The sequence below is a fragment of the Apteryx rowi genome, unplaced genomic scaffold (assembly GCF_003343035.1).
Source record: "Apteryx rowi isolate R43461 unplaced genomic scaffold, aptRow1 scaffold_64, whole genome shotgun sequence".
Lineage (NCBI taxonomy): Eukaryota > Metazoa > Chordata > Aves > Apterygiformes > Apterygidae > Apteryx > Apteryx rowi.
In genome coordinates, this window is record NW_020450916.1 from 2,110,510 (window position 1) to 2,130,371 (window position 19,862).

At 36.1% G+C, this 19,862-nt stretch overlaps 1 protein-coding gene across 19 annotated transcripts in view; it reads right to left on the reverse strand.

Annotated features, from left to right (window-relative positions):
* The window catches only part of NRXN1 (neurexin 1), a 718,052-nt gene that overhangs the window by 394,054 nt on the left and 304,136 nt on the right, over positions 1-19,862 (reverse strand). For 12 of the 19 annotated variants that reach the window (XM_026084409.1, XM_026084415.1, XM_026084412.1 and 9 more), the window contains 2 exons: positions 16,054-16,257; positions 13,873-13,899 (listed from right to left, as the gene is read on the reverse strand). In XM_026084409.1, coding sequence (XP_025940194.1) covers positions 13,873-13,899; positions 16,054-16,257 — 231 coding nt within the window. The remainder of the gene's footprint in view (positions 1-13,872; positions 13,900-16,053; positions 16,258-19,862) is intronic. The other 7 variants (XM_026084422.1, XM_026084416.1, XM_026084418.1 and 4 more) reach the window with 1 other exon arrangement.

Sequence of the window (19,862 nt, forward strand, 5' to 3'; positions counted from 1 at the left end):
CTGAAACACACTACTCTTGATTTGTATATTACTTTGTTACTATGTCATGTCCTTCTTACTCTGAGTTTGATTCTTATAAAGTGTCATCATTACAGTGTAATAGTTCATGACTCTTTGCTTTTTTGCCCTTTACAACTTCTGGAGAAGCACCAGTTCAGCTACACCAGATTGCATCCAGGATTTAAAAGATAGCCGAAATTCTCGATGATACAGGACATAGTGAAGGGTACTGAGAGTAACAGGAACATATAAATTGAATATGTACCTTAAGATTTCAATGTTCCAGTATCATGAAAGGGTGAATAATACACATTAATAAAGTTTTTGAATCATTCTTATACAGAAGAAAAAAATCCTAAATTTTGCAGACTAAAATTGTAGATGATATCTTAAGTGTTCTTTAAATTTTCCTTTTGATTTTGAGAGCAGTTAAGTCTGATATCCTTCACCTGTAAGAAACCAACCTGAATACTAATAATCAGGGAATTTCTCTTCCCTGTATGAATAGGATTTTCGAGATATGTTCTTACAGGATACTTCGGCCTAAAATAAGATTTAGAAAACTACTAAACAAAACTACTCAGCTGTCTCAAATAGCTCTTATGTTTGAGACTGTTTGAGAAAGTTTGAGTAAGTTTAATTTGGCATTTTATTAAAGTTAAACTTACTGTAACTCTTCAAGTTTTCTTCAAGGGATTTCCTACCCAGAAGACCAATGTGTGTTTCTTTTCCTCAAATGAAATCTTTTTTCTGGTGACACTAATCCTCCTTCTGCATCAAGCTTTTCAAGCTGCATTTCCGCTGCTTCTAAACTATCACTTTCCCAGGCATATGCTTATTTATGGTTTCCAAATGAAGCTATAGTTAACTTGTGACACCTGCATGCTAACGATAGACAGTCAAGCACCTTTCGCTATCCGTTATTTCCTGCTTGTTGCTTATTCTGCCTCTTGCATGCCTGTGCAAAACTAAAACAAAACAAAACAAAGACTTGGTAAACTGAGTAGCTGGAACTGATTTCAACATTGAGAGAATATCTCAAAAGCTCTTTTACTATTTATTATCTCTTTTAAGGATTGTGTTCACTGTCAGTGGATGACAATTTTGTGTTGTTGAAAAAACAAACCAGCTTCTTAACAAAAATTCCTACTTGCACTTTGCTAAGGCACGCTCTGTATCTTGATTTATGTCAGTTTAGGAAATCAAGCAGCCATGCTGTAGCTTTCTCTAGCTAGTGCTGCGCTTATTCACAGTTGATTAGCTTGTCAGCTGACTTCCTAGGTGTCTTCTGTCATCTGCAAAATGTTAGTAACTGGAGATAGAAGGAAACTTCTTCCCCTGAAAGCTCCTGTGGTATACATCTGCATTGTTCCCCCATAAGAAATAGCATACGTGCTTTCAAGTTGTTGTAACTTTAGGCAGAAATAAATGCATGGACAATTTGAAGTACAGCATTAACCAGGCCATAAATTCAATGGGTAATCTTCACTTATCCTCACAACTGTAGCATTTAAATTTTAGTAAAACTAGAATTACTTAGATGATTGTAAGCATACTATACTTGTTATTTGTCATTGCATACTATACTTATTTGTCATTTCTGATCTGATTTCAACAAATCATACATAAACAGTTCATGGCATGTGACTGAAAGACGGAAGTGTTAACTTACCTATTCGGTCTTTCTTTTCCACACAGATTTTACTATTAGTGAGAAAAGACTTAAGGTGCAGGGATAGAGAGGAACTTTTAACTAATGGAATATTAATTCTACATACATGCACTTCAGTTTCTGGAGGAAAATCTCACAGAATGTAAAATGAATGAGAAATAATATTAAAAAAATAGTTTAAGCTACATTAACCACAGCTCCCTGTTATCTTTAATAGCTTTTCCTCATTCCATGTCTTGGTCTTCATCTTGCGTCTTGTTTCTTCAGAACTGCCTAGACAAATGAATGCTGAAGAATTCTCTGCACACTTCCCAAAGGGGACTGCATCTCAGAAAGCCAACTTTAGCCATTATCTTGATGTCTCAATGTAACAGAGTAATATCTCCTTTGAAGTGACTTGTCTGATGGATTGAGGCCTAGAAATCAGCTGGAAGGGAGCATAAGTTAACCTCTTGACATGTCATCCAAAAGAGAAATGTATTTGGATGGAAATTTTAACAACTACCTCGATATAATTTGTTAAAGTCATCGTCAAGAAGAGATAATAAGGAAGCAGTTATGTGGTTCCAGCAATAAGCTATTGAGCACTTAAAATGTTATGATGGATGTTTCATGCATTTTAATAGACTCAAATGCCAAATGTGCTAGATACAGAATAAGTTTTTTTAATATAAGAAACTGTTCATCAGTGACATGCTCTGGGTAGATGTTTTTAATACTATTAGCTCTTCAGAAAAGTACATTGAAAAATGAATTAACTGTTCTTATAGCATTAATGGAGAATAACATTGCAGCTAAGTGCTTGCTAGACTTCATCAAGATTGAACTTATGAAATGATGACTTGCTGCAGAGAAGTTCACTGATAAAATAGCCCACCTTTTTGAAACAGTTATACAGCTAAAACTAATAGATATTTACACAATATTTTCTGCAGACATGAAAAAGGAGTGGCTATCAAAATGTCACAGGTGGCTCAGAAACCAGGTTCTGTGAACTTCTGTTTACGCACATGAGCAGAGAATACTACCTCTCCTTTAAAACAGTACATATGAAGAAGTACATATGACAAAGGCTCTGGGCACACATACTGTTCACTACTGTCTATAATCACATCTTATTTATCTTATTGCTTGAGGAGTAAAATAACTGGTTATCAGGGATTTATTCCCAACTTCCAGCAGTATATGAATGTATCAGAATCAATTTAATTTAGGCAAAATTTCAGTTTAGTATGCTTGGTTCTTTTCTTTCTTTGACCAGATATAGTTGAGCTTTACCTAAGCAACTTGGTTCCCTTACTCAAAACAAAAAACAAGAAGGAGGATCTGATCTGACTCTCACTGATGCCAGGGGTACTTTTTCATAATCTAGAAGTCTTCTATTCATAATATCTTTTAATTAATATGAGAGGGACAGAAAGAAGGAGACTTGGAAATCTTCCATTAACATACTTTAGACCTACTGCAATGCTCACCAGTTGTGTTTATAAGAACTAGACAACCCATTCAAATCTCACTATCTCTGATTTTATCATAATATTTGGCCTCTCCCTTACCTGTTAGTGTGGGTATCTATTCATTTCAATTTTAAAAAGTAGCATTCTGTATAAAAATTCTTTACAAGTATATACTGGGATAGAATGATGGAATGACAGCTGTGAACATGTCATGTGTTTATCAAAAAAGTAGTGTGTACATGCAGAGAGATGGCAATTCATTTAGTTTTTCTTGAAAAGCTCCAGAGTTCAGCACTACAGCATTGATTCAGTAAGGCATCCTATGTGAAAAAAATCCTAAGCATATTCTTAATACACTCAAAAGCTTTCTGAACTAAAATCATGATTTTAGTATCTTTTCAAACAGATCTGCTACAGAAAACTCCAAAATTTCTATTACTTGAAAAAAACTCTTAGAACTGTAATCCATTAATAGAAAGACTGCAGTATTTCTCTGCAGAATTCTCATTTTTAAGGACATTTAGGTGTTTTCCACAAACGTGTTAACAAATGAGTATCACAACATCATTATTCTTAAGAAACAGAGACGCCTAAGAAACAAATGAAGAATAATATGAAAAGCAAATAAAGGTATTTATACAGGAAATCTGATACTATTTCCAATCTGAGCATAAGCATAGAAACATCATCAACTGAGTGATGCTGAACTAATATTATTATTATTTCTGAATACAGAATGCTAAAAACAATTTCCCTTTGAAAGAGCCACAGACCAAAAATTGTTGCCAGAACACACTTGTCAAAAAGTCAAAAAAATTATTCACAACAGTTAGTACAAAGTAGCCAAATGCATTAGTGCTTTATCTTAATTATTTGACCAGTTTTAATTGTTAACTAAGAATGAATGTTTTTTGAGAATTTACTGAAATACTTGCTTGTATCATCTGCTGCCATCTGTGAGATAATACCGTAATTTTTGTGGAATCTGATTACAAACTTCAGAATGACTGTACCCAACTTAGCTGATCATACCTTTACGTTTTATTCCTTTCACTGGCAATTCCATTAATTTCATGCTACCCATTTAACTTCTTAATGCTTTTCATGGCTGTATAATCATATCTTTTATAAATATATACTCAGATCCTCTTGGGAATCTCTTCTTTTTCTAGCTTGTGTAGCTCCTCCATATATGAAAGCCAGTCCATGCTCTGGATGGTCCTTGTTGCCATGCTCTGTTTTCTACTTAAGTGTATCATGAGGAACAGGAACTAAAACTGTGTGCAGCACTCAAGATGTGGACAAACTGTGATTACACAACAGCATAATGCTGCGTTATGGTCTGTCCTTACTTCCTTTCCCCATAGTTACTACCATTCTTTGGGATTTCTGGTCACCTCTGAGCACTGACCTGTTTTACAGGGCTATTTACAATGCTTGCACAATTTCTTCAGCTCAATGCTGACAGCTAACATAGACCCCATTGCTGTACTTGCATAATTAAGGTTACTTTTTCCAGCATGAGTTACTTTGTACAATTACTTGTACAATTACTTTGTACTTACTGATATTTAATTCCACCTACCATTTTAGTTTCCAGTCATTCAGCATTATGAAACCCTTCCAAAAACCTTTACATGCTACATTTCGCTTGATTTTCCTAAGTAACATTATTGCATCTGCAAACACAATCATCTCAGTGTTCCTTCTCTTCTCCTGATCATAATTTGTTAAAGTCATAATCAAGAAGAAATAATAAGGAAGCAGTTATGTGGTTGCTATTGGGCCAGTTGGTAATAAAGTTTTATTGTGAAATGATTGCCATTACAGCCCAGTTTACTAGCATAAGAATGACATTACATAAATTTGTACATATTCTTCTCCAGAAGAAAATAGTATTCAATTGCTATGCTGCTACTGAGGAGAACACCATTCTTCAATACCCCTACAAGATGACATTATAATAGCCAGTCTCTGGCATGAAAAGAAAGAAATTGTGAGACTAATTTAAATCACCAGTCCTGAAATGTGATTAAGTCATCTTGCTTTTCAGAAGCTGAATAAGAAAATCACAAAAATAGAGTAAGAGAAATTTAGGGCCTACTATATATTAAAAATTTGCTTTGCACTCCTTCTTCTCATTAAAAAAGTAGAAAGGTCCAGTCTACTTCTTCTGCAAAGCTGTTTTATGAAATATCTGGATAAGACCAGTATGAGCTAAACACACAATTTCATTTCATATAAATCTGGATGTATTAATTCAAGACATCTATTTTTATAGATCTGGCATATCCTCGAGGCTGTTTTGTCCCTGTTGCTAAAACAGGCTGTTGCATGCTTGCAGCAATCTTTGCTTTCTTATCCTCCAGGAATCCGCTTGTCATTTTTAGTATTTCGGGGATCTCCTCCTCATCCCCCTTAAGAGTTCAGGTTGAAGGTTCTGAGGGAACAACTTCAGTCAACTCTAGGCCATGCCCTTGGGCTCAGCTAATAATATTTTGGTGGCATACCAACTCTCAAATAGACAGCTGATATACACCCACAGCATGAACTTGACTCAGATAGCCTTACATATATACATTAAGTGGAAAACTATCTATGCCTGGCCTTATAAAATTGAGTGGTACAGAAAAGCTTAGAATTAGTCAGATGATACTGAAATACCACAATTGGGAAGTCTGCTACTTTTTAGAAAAATATAAAAGACTTTTTTGAGAACATTTCTGTGGTAGTGTTAAAAAGCAAGTCCACATCCAATTGTAAACCTAATGTTTTTTGAGGTTGTCATGATTAGGGTGACTATCCCTATTGTACGAATTTTCAGATTCACTTCAATAACCATATATTTAAGTTTTTACTGTTGTCTTGTTTTACTGAGTGTCTCTGGCTATTGCAGAGCACAGCACTGTGGCCTGAAAAAGCTACAGGTATGCTACTGTTATTTATATGTTTGATAACTGAGGCCCCTGTTCAATCAGTTACATATTTGGGACTTAAAAGGAGAAAAAGCAGATGGATGAAAAGAGGAAGAAGAAAGGATGGAATCACACACAAAAAGAAAAACATCTATTTTCTAGTAAGAAAACCTGAAGTGATATTTTATTGATAATCTGCTAGAAGATTAATGCCAATTTCCCTTTCTTCTAGCTAAGGGAAAAGCAAACACAGACCAGGGCTTGCTAAGCAGCAAACAGATGGAGGCCAGGAAATAAATGTTATTGCTGTCCTTCAGACAGGCCAGGAAGAAGTGATACGTTGAGGCCTTGAATCCCCGGCAGCCTACCTTGAAAGCTTTATTAGCAAGGAGAAAGTGAATTTGAAAGACCCTTAAATGGTCAGCCAGCAAACCTAAAACACCTATTTTCATTGTAAAGAAGGTTTGAATTTTTGTTTTGTATGTTAGCATGATAATTCTGCCCCCCTCAGCTACGAAGGTCAAGTTTGCTTCTGTGAAGCTAAGACTTCTTCTCCCGCAGAACCACAGGGGAACTGACAGGTGTCCCAGCAGAGGTATTGACAATCCCATTATACATATGCAGGATTAGCCTCCAATTCACCACATGGATGCTTGAATAATTGTGCTGCGCTGGGCAATGCAAGAGCAGGCCCAGCAGACTGGAAGAGGACTAGAAGAGCACCCCCTTTAAGTAAATGTCAATCTTAAACTTTTTAAATGACAGGTGAAATTCTGCAGTGCAAAGAACGGTATGCTGAGCCACTGAGAAACAATCGGCAATGGCTCTGCCAGTTTTCTTTACACTCTCAGCTAAGCCTTTCCTACCCTTCAACAAATCAACAGAAATGACTTTTTTAGAAATATTTTTGAGTGTTAACATGTATCAGTATCTGGGAAAAGCCTACTGAATATTTATGACTTTTAGTATATTTAGTTGAGGTTCTTACACATGTCAACACTTTCCCAAAACACTTTATTTTGAACTATCCGTGCAGAACTCCCAAGCCTGTGAGCGCTAGGAAGAATTCTAAAAATAAATGCTACATGCTTTTCATGCTTACAAAAAAGTCAACCTCAAAACAAAAACCACAGATGCTAAATAATGGGAGGGGAAGCACAATGACTGTTCTTTTCTCATTTGTACAGAAATGAAAGACTTCTTATTTGTCAGGGCAAGTCACAGACCTTGCCCTAAGTGCTCCCAGGGAGCAGAAGCACGTTGCACATGAAGGGAAAAAGCTATTCTTTCTCTCCAGAGAAGGCGGGCCTGCAGAGAGTAGGAAGAAAGGAATGGGTCTGCCATCACATCTCCAGTAAGCAAGTTAATGACGGGCTTACATGGCATAACCTGTGCAGCATCAATCTCTTCTCCTCACCCAGTTTTTAATAGCGAATGAGAAATCAGACAGGAGCTCTCCTAATTGGCTCCTGTGGCTGTACAGAACAAGTTAAGGGCTGTCCCATAACTGTTTTAGTCCTCTTGACTATGTTTTTACAAGCAATTTTGCTTTCAAACCTAAGCTTTTTCTCCTAGCATGCTTGCTAACATGCCAAAACTGTTATGTGAGTGTGCTCTGAATGCATCCATACTGTTCCTATGCAGCTATCCCTGACCAAAGGAGAACTTCTAGATTCTTTCAGTACAAATTTGAAAGGTGAATTGTAACTGCTTGACTTTGTCTAAAATGGACGATACATAAAGCATGGAATGGGTTACAGCTAAGAGATCATATAAGATGTGTTCCTGTGCTTACTGCCTGTCTAGCTATCAGAATCAGTCCGAACGATTGTACGAACACCTCTAGGTTCATTGTTTGAAATAGAGATTAAAATGCCTTTTTTGTATGTGGATGACATGAAGACATACACTTTGTCTCATGACCAAGGCCCTCATTCACTCCTCCAACCACACTATTATGTGTGCTTTCATCCTTACTTCACAACGCAGTGCCTGAAACTATTTATAGGACAGTATTAGTACAGATTCAGCACATCAGTAAGGACTCCACTGAGACAGATTCTAGGAGTAAAGTAGCTGATTTCCCTTTTTCATTTGTGTTTTAACCTGTTTCCTTTGCTTACATTCACATGATGTTTTCTGTTAGTGATTAGTGGGTTGTACCTGGTTGAAAAGGCCTGTGTATGCTTTCAGTTTTGTTGTACAGTAGTAGATTCTGGTTTTCAGGAAATCATGTGGTTGGAAAAGGGTGTTTAAAAGATACTGCTGATTGAGAAGGGATTCAATGACCCCAATGATCTAAATCTACAAAGTTCAGTCAAAGCTTTCAAATAATTATTTATAATTATTTCCAATATTATGCTCCAGAATTCAGACAGAACTCTCAATAGGTACCACGCTGATTTGCTGCATGTGCTCTATTGTGAAGCTCTTTTGCATATTTTTAACAGGCTGTCAGCCATACTGAATGAGAAACAAAGATCAAAACCATCTGATACAATTTAAAGCCACTGCATAAAAGCCAAACCAATTACAAAAAACTTAAATATATTGGGAACCTACAATACTGTATCATTTTAATGATTTTCTATTGTCAAAGACAACAAAAAAGGGGCAAATTACCTATTCTAGTCATTCTTTCCAGCAGATAGGGAGAAGTCAGTACATGGATATTTATTAGTAGTTTGATCATCACAGTAGATTTTGCAATATACACCAGACCATAGCTGAAGACTCTTGACTTTGCAAGCAAATGCATTCTTATAAGCAGTAGCTTTCAAAAGGATATATGGTTTTCATTTACATTTTCCTACTGCTTAAAACCTATAATGCAGGCTGAAAATATACTGTACTTGAACACCATTGTTGGGTTCTTCAACACATTAAATTCTCCTGCTATTTACTGATAATCTGACATAGCTCCTTGTCATGCTCTGGATTTGTAGGATGCCGTGACAAGAAAAAATGCTTCAGTAATAGGTGTTACACATTCCATACAGAATAATTTACTCATCTGTAATTTGCATGTCTGCAGAATATCTAAGCATAAAAAGATGGTGATACAAAAAATAAAGACAGAGAAAGGATTGTGAGAAAAAAAACAGAAATGAAATGGAGAGAGAAAAAAAACAAAGGAGAAGAAAAAATAAAGGATACAGAGAATGGATGAAGAACTAGGAAGACACAGAAGCAGGGATGCACACAAATATAAAAAATGAATATTAAAGAGGCACACAGCAAAGCCTCAAAGCCCAGGAAATTGTTCCTAATTTGGATGGGTGGTCCTCCATAGAAGGTCCATATGCAGGTTGATACGTTTCCAGGGGAATTGCTTACATGTATATTGCCATGAGAGTACTCACTGCTCCCTGCTTCCTAGCACTGCCAATTCTTGGTCAGGTCTTATGGTAGTCCTACATTTGAGTGCAATTGTGAGTTTCAGTGGAAGCACTAGTTGAGAAATCTTTGCATGTCTTGCTGAGCAATATTCAACAGAAAAGAAATTATTCCATATCTTTTTATATTAAAGAAGAGTGTCTGATTCTTTCAGAATCCAATGAAAACCAGTCATTTCCCAGTTAACAGTATGATTATCATTATTTATTACTTGTATTATATAATAATTAATAAAAATCCTAAGTTTTTAAGACCCTACTCTACTGACTAATATAAAAATAATGTAGACAGTTCTTTCTTCAGGAATGATAGCAAAGCAAAAAATCCTGGGACTATCTAAAGTTGCAGGTGCCTGGAAGTTTTCAGATGCCAGTGTTTTGGAAGCATTAAAATGGAAAAAAATGGGATTTAACTTAAGTCAAAATAGTAGCTCTTACCGTAGCAGCAGTGAAAATACAGAAATAAAGCACACCTGTGTTTGTTCACTAGTCATTCAAAACCTATTATATATCTGTCATATAAGTTTTATGGGGTGAAGTTCTGTATCTAAAAAGATATTTAGAAAAAATCCCATTCAATTCCACAGGATTCGCTGGTCTTTTAATTGCAGACTGTAAAGCATAAATCATGATTCTGTAATTCTAATATTTAGAATCCATGCGAACCTCAGTATCATTTATGATGGATCAAGTCATAGTCAAACAAAATAGGAAATGACTTCAAGGGTATTTTGATTACATAGGGACTGATTGAGTTAATCTTAAAACAGTACAAAAATAGTCCATGCTCTACTTAAGCCTATTTCCTGTTCTGTTATGCAAAAAAGAGAAAGGTGAGCATTGTATTAGGTGTAATAAAGTCCACTTAGGATTTGAACTTTTTTTTTTTAAAGAAACAGCAATTTAAGTAAAGTGTCTCTCAAACTTGCACATAAATGACTTCCCTCTCTACAAGGGAGAAATGTAATCTTTGCTGAACATGTCTTTTTAGGCAACTTTTAAGGATTAGCTCATCAGTTTCATATACAATATGTAAAGAGCTGGATAGCAATCGGCTTGTACACAGTTCTTTTTACAGAATGCCTAATGACAGGCAGTCCTGTGCACGAAGGATTCCTGTTCTTTGAACCAACATCTCTCACCTCGCTCTCATTTTTGAGTGAATCCCTGAGTTTATGAAAGCTAAGATCGAAATGATAGTGGACATTTTCACTCATACACACTTGCCCCTTTCTCCTGAGGTAAATCTCAACATTGACCTAAGTGTATCTGCAGTACAAAAGGACCATTTATTTCATTTGTCTGATAATTTGATTTTGTGAATTTGCAGGTCTGAAGAACACACTGACGTGATTTAAGGGTGTATAAAAACAACATTTCAGCCATAATATTTTCTGATTAACATAGGAAGGGATTTCTAGTGGTGTATGGCCATATAAAGATACCAATTTACTAACCTAAGACAAAATAGAAATAGTTTGACATTAGTATGTCACCCTGTTATCATTTACAGACAATACAAACTGAAAAGCCATCTCTCAACACAGCAATGAAGCCTTTCAGTTCCATAAAAATGGCATGAAGTGCAGACTCTCCATAATATTCTTGACCTGATAAAAGCTCAGTAGCAACCTGATTAACAACTTGAAACTTAAGCAAAATCTATTTCAAACCAAGATCACAAAACACTACCTCTTCTGCAGCACAGGACATTAGTTAAAGGGAAAGTCATGACAAAGCATGGAACAAATTGCCAACACAAGCTCAGCTCTGCCCAGCCAACAGTGCTGGTCATTTGAGCTGCAGTGAGCAACAGACAGGTTTCAGGCTGCATTTAAGGGAAAATGGGAAGAGGAGGTGCAACATTTTATTCACTATGATTGCAAGTCGCTGTAGGAAATAAGGTGCTTGCATTCACATTTTCCTTTTCTTCTCCCAGTCAAAACACCAATTTCTGCATATGTTTGTTTCTATTTTTTTAAAGCTGTCTCTCCAAATTCAAACTAGATAATTTCAACCTGACCTTAACTCTGTTGCTAGTCTAGTTATAATAAATAGTATTTCAGTCCAAACAGTGAAATTACATTAAGAAGTCTGATCTTTAAGCAACAGAAACTTGGGAAAAACTAAAAACAGTCTTCCTAAACATGAATACAACATTTATTTCTATCAACATAAAAACAGGACTGATACACATCCAGCTCCAGCTGTCAGTAGACTACAAGACCCAAAAGGACAGACACTGAATCACCGTATTGTTTAGCAAATCAAGGCTCAAGGTCAGGACGGTGTTGCTTTGAAACTAATTCTCAGTGTTCCACCCAAATCCATTATGCTGTCTAGCAGGCGAGCATCTTCTAAGGACTACTTAGAACAACAGTTCATCATAATATAAAAATTAAAACACAGAAACTGTCCATGAAATGTTATCTGGTTTTTGAAAAGATGCAGTGAGTGCTGAGAAGTAAGCATAGTAGTACTTACCATGATAGGTACTGAAAGCTCACAAAAATCTGTTCAGTACACAAGTAACAGAGAGAAGATGGAACTAATTATGAAAGTTCACTTCTAATAACAAGGAGGCTATGAGCAAACTGTAAAGAAAATAAGAGTGTTTGATACCAAGGATACTTTGTACAGAGGTTATGCTGCTTCCGTATGAGATCAAGAAGAATTAAAAACTCCTAATGCAATGCTCAGTAAACACATTCCTGCTGTGCGCAATCCTCGAGCCGGAGGCTTGTTACTTACTCTGTACTTGCAAGTCCTCTTTGATCCAAAACTGACATGATAATGGAATCTAGAAATCATTTTAATTTATTTTTATAACATCTCATTTTGTCCAAAAGAGATGAAAAGAACAAAACACCTACTGTACTACGACTTTATTATCTATTTTTTTCTATGTTAGTGATTCCCTTCTCAGAGGGATTTTCTATTTTTTTCAGGAAATTAAGAAAAAAATACTGTTTTTTCCTAGAGAAAAAGGTATTTGTCAGTACCAAAGTCATTACATTTCTACCCTAAAAGCTGCTTGCATCATAGCTGAAAATCTTTTCTAATTGGGACTTACTCAGGAAAAAGAAATGGCCTATCAATAATGCACACCAATATGCTGTTTCTGAGATTTTTCATGATCTTTTGCATTTTTGACAACGGACATTAGTAGAAATATGTGCTTTAATAACTGAAAGATTTTAAAACTTGTCTTATTAATGAGAAAGCTATCTTTATGCCTTGGTACATGCAAGCATTTACTTTACATTATTGAGAAATCTGTCCAGATTTAAATATGGTTTAGATTAAATACTCACCCCAAGAAAATTTTGCTTTTTAATAGGAGTACCATATTTTTGCTCTTGTGAAGTTGTTCACTGCAAAATCTATTAGCAGATGACATATTATAAAGTACTGCAGTTCTGAGTTTTTCTTCATGGACTATAAAATTATTATGGAAGGTTATTTTAATGACTTATGGGCAGTTATTACTACCATAAAGTATATCTACATCGTTTGTTGCTTAGCTTTCTTTGTATTTTCATAAAGCTAATCATCTGGCCTACAAACTCTGGTAGGAAGGGGGAAAGAAAACAACCCAAAACTAAAATCTACCATACTTACTATCAATACTTTTGTTGACACCATTCAGGAAATCCATAGACTTAAAATAAAATCACAGTCCTTTTTCTCCTTTCAGAATATAGCCTCTTAATCCAAATAATATCAGAGAAGTTAAAATTTAGTCCATTCATCTGGCAAATGTTTCCCTCTGTTTCATAAACATGCATATCACAGAGAAAAATTGTTCAATTTAAGGGTTCTCAAATGATTAGAGTGTAAAAAATCATCATAGAAATATAGTTTTTCCTCAGACTTAATAATAATGTCCATAATGTAATATATTACATCCCCATAAAACAAGGGTTTAACAAAACCAGTCGTGTTGTAAGCAGCCAGTAAATAGAGTTAATTGCCTAGGAGGATTATAAAATAGAAATTATTGTAGTATGAACAATTATGTTCAGAGAGTCTAACCACAGGTTGGAGGTAAACTGTCAAGAAAACTATAGGGAGGACAAGGAGGAAAAGATGTGGCAGCTTATCAGAAATGCTGGTTCAAAACTCCTATAGCTACTGTCAATAAACTAACCCAGCTAGAATAATTCAGTACTACTGGTAGGTACAGTATTTCTGCATACTTAGAATCCGTAGAATCCTTCCTTTTTTAATACTCTAGTTAAAAGTTATACCATATGGGAAGGACAAAAAATATACACTAGAGTATATGATGACTTTTTACACAAAAATAATTAATCATCACATTTCACTAATAAATTATCAAGCACTTGCAAGCTGTCCACAATCTTTTTCATCTAGGTTGCATATTTTATAATGGTGGAATAACATTTTAAAAAGTTTGAATAGGCACTTACTGGAATTACAGTTAATCCTGATACAGTCTAGATGGGGAAGAATAGATGAAAAATGAAAATTTATCCTTCAAGGTAATAGCTGCAGACATCCAATAAAATCACAGTCCACCCTTCCGGGGACAGACACATGCAAATATGGCCACTCCATATCATCAGTCTTTACATACTGTTATAACCCAGATATACTGCAATAAATCTTTATAAATAGAAACGACAAATAGGGTAAAAATGGCCAATTTCAAACAAAGCTACATGGTGACAAATCTAAGTGAAAGATTAGGCTTAAATGTCAAAGATGCTTAATTGAGGCAGGTTGCAGCCTTCTCCCCATCTGTGAAAGAACAGGTAATTTCTCTCGGTGCAATTAGAAAGTGCTCCGTCACAATGGGTCATAGAGCAAACCGGGCTACAATCAGGCATCTTGGACCGCTCCAGCAGAGCAGACCTCAAAGGCTGGCCTTCCACAATGGAATAGCAAACACAAAGCACATTTCCCGGGCTGATAAATACGGTTGTGTGCTTTCACGTTTTTTTTAAGTACAGAATTAGTATAAGAACACTGACTATCCTTAAATCTACATTAACATCGAGAAAATTATAATATGTTTAGAAACACTGATAACTAGAGAATGCTGTCTCTTTTCCAATTACCTCCTGGCTTGACTTTCAAAATTTTGGTAGGTGGGGGAAATAAACAATATTGCTAAGGTGTGGATTCATTTACTTCCTTGAGCTATAGAAGTAGGCAAAACATGACAAGAGGGTGGTATTCTGTATATAAAAAGAATGGCCTGATCTGTAACAGGATATTGTGCTAGGCTATCTACATTCATTACTGAAAAAATTCTTTGCAACACTATTTGATTTGCCCAGACGCTACTGTTTTATACCTTTGAGGAACATATATAACGTTAAACCTAGATTTTGTTTCCATATAGCTGAGTTTGTCATGTGTCGTCAACCGCATCAGAAAAGTGGTTGCAAACAGCCAAGGCCCAGCACTTGCATGTCCCCTTTTACAGAAAGCTTTCCTGAAGGAGGCTCCCCGGGGCCGCTGGTATTTCGGCGTATTTAGCAGTTTGCTGCAACCCTAGCTCGCCACTGGAGGGAACTGCGAGAGAGGAGTGGGAAAGGAAACCCCCCGGTTCTCTTACTCTCCAGACTTGCCATCCCTTCCAAAACCTAAACACCACGACAGCATTCAGTGATCGATGGTTTTAGAAAGTGGGAGTAATGGGATTTTGTTCATGTTTTCTGGAAATTTTACCTATGGTTAGAACAATCAAAATATTTATTAGCCTTTAAAAATATCATTTAATTGACTTCACTGAACGCGCATTTTCTAAAATATACTTACATCCTCTTTCAGGTCCTGACTTGGTTTTAATCATAAGCAAGGCAAAAATGCTTTAAAACTTCATTTTTACTAGAGAACACCATAACCTAACATTTTGTTAATTATATTTCAAACCAGGAAGCCAATCTTTTTTTCTGTAAAAGGGCTCATGCCTCTTGTGTTCGCATGGCTGTTTGCTAAGGGCCGCAGTCTTTGGGCATTGAAGGGTTGTGTTATCTTTTGATACTACAAAAATACCACTACAGAACTGTTTAAAAAATAGAAGATGGATTTACTATAGATTTGACAACTAAAAAAAGGAGACCAAGATATCCATCAGTGGAAATGATATTTAATTGAAATATTTTCAGTGTTAAAACTAGAAAAGCCTTGATACACATGCACACTGTAGATTAACTGATGCAGCTAAAATTAACTGACCTATATGTATGTTGTTGCTGCTTGTATGTTTGAACTGTGGAATTACTAATATGGAGAAGTCATGGAGAGAGACCAAGCTTCCACAAAGAAGAAAAATAATTTAGCCTAAAAGTACCACTGATGAACCAGTCTTCTCTTTTTAGAATACACAATAATATGAAAATATTGTGATGGATTATGTTAAGACTATATAAAGAATACAGAGATGCAAAACCAAAATAATAAAAGTATAATAATGGGCATGTATTTATATGTGTATGTACATACGCAAATGTTGCATAGACGTGTGTTTATATATCATTTCCATTTACTTTTAACGTTAAAACAGGCCATTTCATAAATGTTTGCAAGCAAAAAGAAAAATGTAAGAAAAATGTTAATTTCTTGGAGGAAGAGTTTGTTACCTAGGTTGACCGTTAGTTTAACCCGTCCTGCATCCAACTCTAAACGAAGGGTATCTGCAGATTCCCTAGATGTCGTTGCCATTAAAATGCCATAGGCTCTCTGAGACCTGAACCGCAAGGAAACATCTTCTGCCTCTGTATGCATCACAACAGGGAGCTGTATTTTCATAAACATACTTCCATCATAGCTTAAAATTGTTGCCTCTGAAAACATAAAGGAGAAAATCAGTTATTAAGTATAATGTGTTTCTTGAAACTACTTAAAGAGAAGATAGTAAACCATATCCACTGAGTATGACACTGAAAAATTACTTATTACAATTTTTACTGGGAAACATAAGCAAAGTTGATTTTAAGTCACAAATCTCTGACATATTTTTGTTTTTAAGTGCGATATTTTGGTGCTTGTTAAAGAACCTTAATTGCTTTGTCTCTTAATGAACCAGCTATCCACATCTGCATCTTCAAGTAGATGTGCAAAATCACATGTAAATAAATGCTTGCAAGACTGGACCCATACTATGTAAAATAGGTCAAAGCAAGTAAAAGCTATTCAGGTAAACTTTATAGCATCTTAAAAGGTTGTATATGACTGTCATTCACTTAGGTAATTACCTTAGGACATTTTATATCCTAAGATACAAAGATAGGTATAAATCTATAAGGATTGCTACTACCAAGGTTACGATTATTATCCAGCTGGCAAAAAGAAGCCTCCAGGTATTAGCATGAAAGAGGCAGAGAACCCCCTGCGTGGTTTGGATGGAGCACACACTGCTTCCTGACCACAAAGACTGAGGCCTGGCAGCATCAAAAATCTGTGTACAAACATTACAACAGCCTCAACAAGAGAATCAAGACTACATTTGGCATATTGAGGGTAAGATTTTAAAAAACCTGAGATAAGCAAATAACGGTCAGTTCCAAACATCACGGAAAATCCTCCCGGAGAGTATCTCTGGCACAGAGTGGTTGCTGGCTCTAGACCCCGGAGTAACGGGTCACGAGGCTGCTTTTCCCAGCCTCAGGAGCCGTAACAAGCGGGGCAGCAGAATGGCAGCATTTTCGCTTGCAGGGAGGCACAGCAGTTCCTAGAAAGTGAAGGCCACATCCACTTCTGAAACGGATTAGGGAGTCCTTTTCGAAGGATCATCAAGCACTGCTGCCAAATAACCTGCACCGTCTTTGAAAATGGCTGGAAGGTCTACAGTTAGCTGTGCACCGTCGTGGAAGAAACAGTGAACGTGCCACATACTTCACCCAAAGTCAAGTCCGTAGACAGACTGCCAGGAATTCTGGTAGGCTCACTTGTAACACAATGAACGAACCAGACTATACAACTGCAACCAGTGTCTGAACGACAAAACAGCAGAATGTGCCCCATTTTACGCATATCTAACTGTTTACCTAGCACTAATTACTAGAGACCTTTTAAATTTTTTCACCTGTCTCCTACATTCTTCAACTAACCTAAAATTGGTAAGCTTGGAAACTGGTGATGTTTTGGATGATGAGGGCTAAACAGGACGTGACAAATAATCTTGGTCCTTTCTATTTGGTTAGAAAAAGATATAATCCTGAGAGTACCTCATCCCACTGGAAAAAAAAAATTGGTTATTTGCCGGATAATAGGCCAAATGAGTCACAAGCAAAAAGACAAGATAGTACAGAACATCCAGGGGAAGGCACAGAAAGTGTGAATTATTACCTATTTACTGCATTGACAAAAAAGAAGAGGAAAAAGAAAGGATATAATTACAAATCTATAAGTATTATGAGTTTGAAATGTTATTTTCTTGCGCAAAACCCAGTTTGAAATTCAATGTATTGCGTATTGTACCATTTCTCTCTTGCAGACTTTTCCCAGCCAAGCTCTACAGTCAGAATGTTCTTTACCAGGCAGTTGCAGATTCAGTGCAACTAGTTAAGGCTCTAGGTGGGGAATTTGGGGGATCATAATTTTTACTGTTCGGTCTATCCCATTGTCTTGGCCAAATAATGAATTTAGGTCTTCTATGCTTTTGAATTTGCCTCAGTAAAATGGAGATAGTTCTCTACATCAAAGGAGTGTTGTGGTCCTATATTCAGTAATATTTTCAAGGAATTCAGATACTACTGATATTGTGTTTAATTAATGTAATAACTAAAATAGTGGAAGAATTTTTTTTTTTTTTTTTTTAACACCAATACATAACACGCTATGGGTTGTCAATGCAGTTTCCATTGTGTATTTTGTAAACATTTAAAGACAGATAAGCTCTCTAAGATTTTCAGACAACGCAGTCCATGGAAGGACAAAACGTTCCACTATAACTGTGTGAGCATATTCATGGCAAAAATGATAGATAATTTGTTCATTAACAATTCCAACCTTCCCAAATACAATTTTTTCCTTAAAAATTCCTTAAACAGTTTGATGTTGGGAAAAAGGGATTACTAATACTTACAATGAAAGTCATCAGATATAGGAGGTTATGAAGAACATGTTTACAGGTTTGATTATTTCTAACCATGCAGGTAACTGTTTTCAACATAATCTTAACCTATGATTTTTCTGTGAAGGAGACTAAATGCTTAATATTCACCAACCTGATGAGAGATGTCAAGTTTTCAGTGGGAAGTAGTTTGTTTTTTTTTGATTATTTGGGGATTGGGTGGGTGGATGGGGGGAGGCTCACTGTGCACAAAAAGCTCCAAAGACCTATATCTGGGTCAACATGATTTAGGTGATTAAAGAAGTCCAGGATAAAAATTTTCAAGTTACATGCTAATATCAAGGAAAATCAAAGATATTTTATATTGTGTAGTAAAAACAGATATATTAATCTTATTCAAGTTTTTCATAAACTGGCCAAATTAGATTAGATGCTATATGGTAAACAGCAATCAACTTTAATAAATTATCTTCTGATAATGTAAACAGTAGATCCCTAAAGAAAGTTGTCAGAAACCAGCACTGGTATTTTTCCCTGGCTTTGCTATAATTATTCAGCCTTTTAGAGAATTACAGAAAAGGAGAGAAGGAACTGTCTCAATTTGATCAGAGATGACCTGCGAGCATTTACATCATGGTGACAGACCTGATGTGATTAGATACCTAATCCTCCCGAACTATTCTGTGCCAGTTATTTTGGAAACAGATGTTTCAAGAACAGACCAAGGAGACTGAGCAGAAGATCAAATGACTTAGAAGCTTTGGGACCTGACGCCAGCTGCTCTCAGAATGGGGAGCTCCAAATCACAGGCATTCTAGGATATAAAGGTATGGTGGGAAAACCCGAAGAATTGGCAGGAAGAAGGGATGATTTGATCAAAGAAGGGTTAGAACTGCCCTGATTGCCATTACTGAAGATCAGTGACACTACAAATTCCCGAAACAGAAAACACAATAATGCTCAGTTCCCTCACTTGAAATGAGCCTGCTGGAAAAAGTATGTATGGTTAGGAAGACCTTTCGTTGTTAGATCATTATTAAATGATCACTACATTATCAAAGTTGAATGATCTTCTATCAATATAGCGCTTCTCTCCAAGAATGGCATTCTGCATTTTGCTATGTGAACCATCTCTTCAGCTCAACATCTGTCAACTCAACTCAGCGTTGTTCTCAACTCTGCCCATTTCCATGTTGGGTTGGTGTTGATGGGACAGAAGCATGCAGACCAAAGACAAGACACCTTTGAGAGCAAGTCACACAGTGAATTCTCTTTCCCCTTACTGGTGTCTTTCTTGTAACTCCTTGTGGCTATGCCCTATTACTCTATCATAATGTTTGGTGCAATACATTAATGTAATGTCCTGGAGAACTT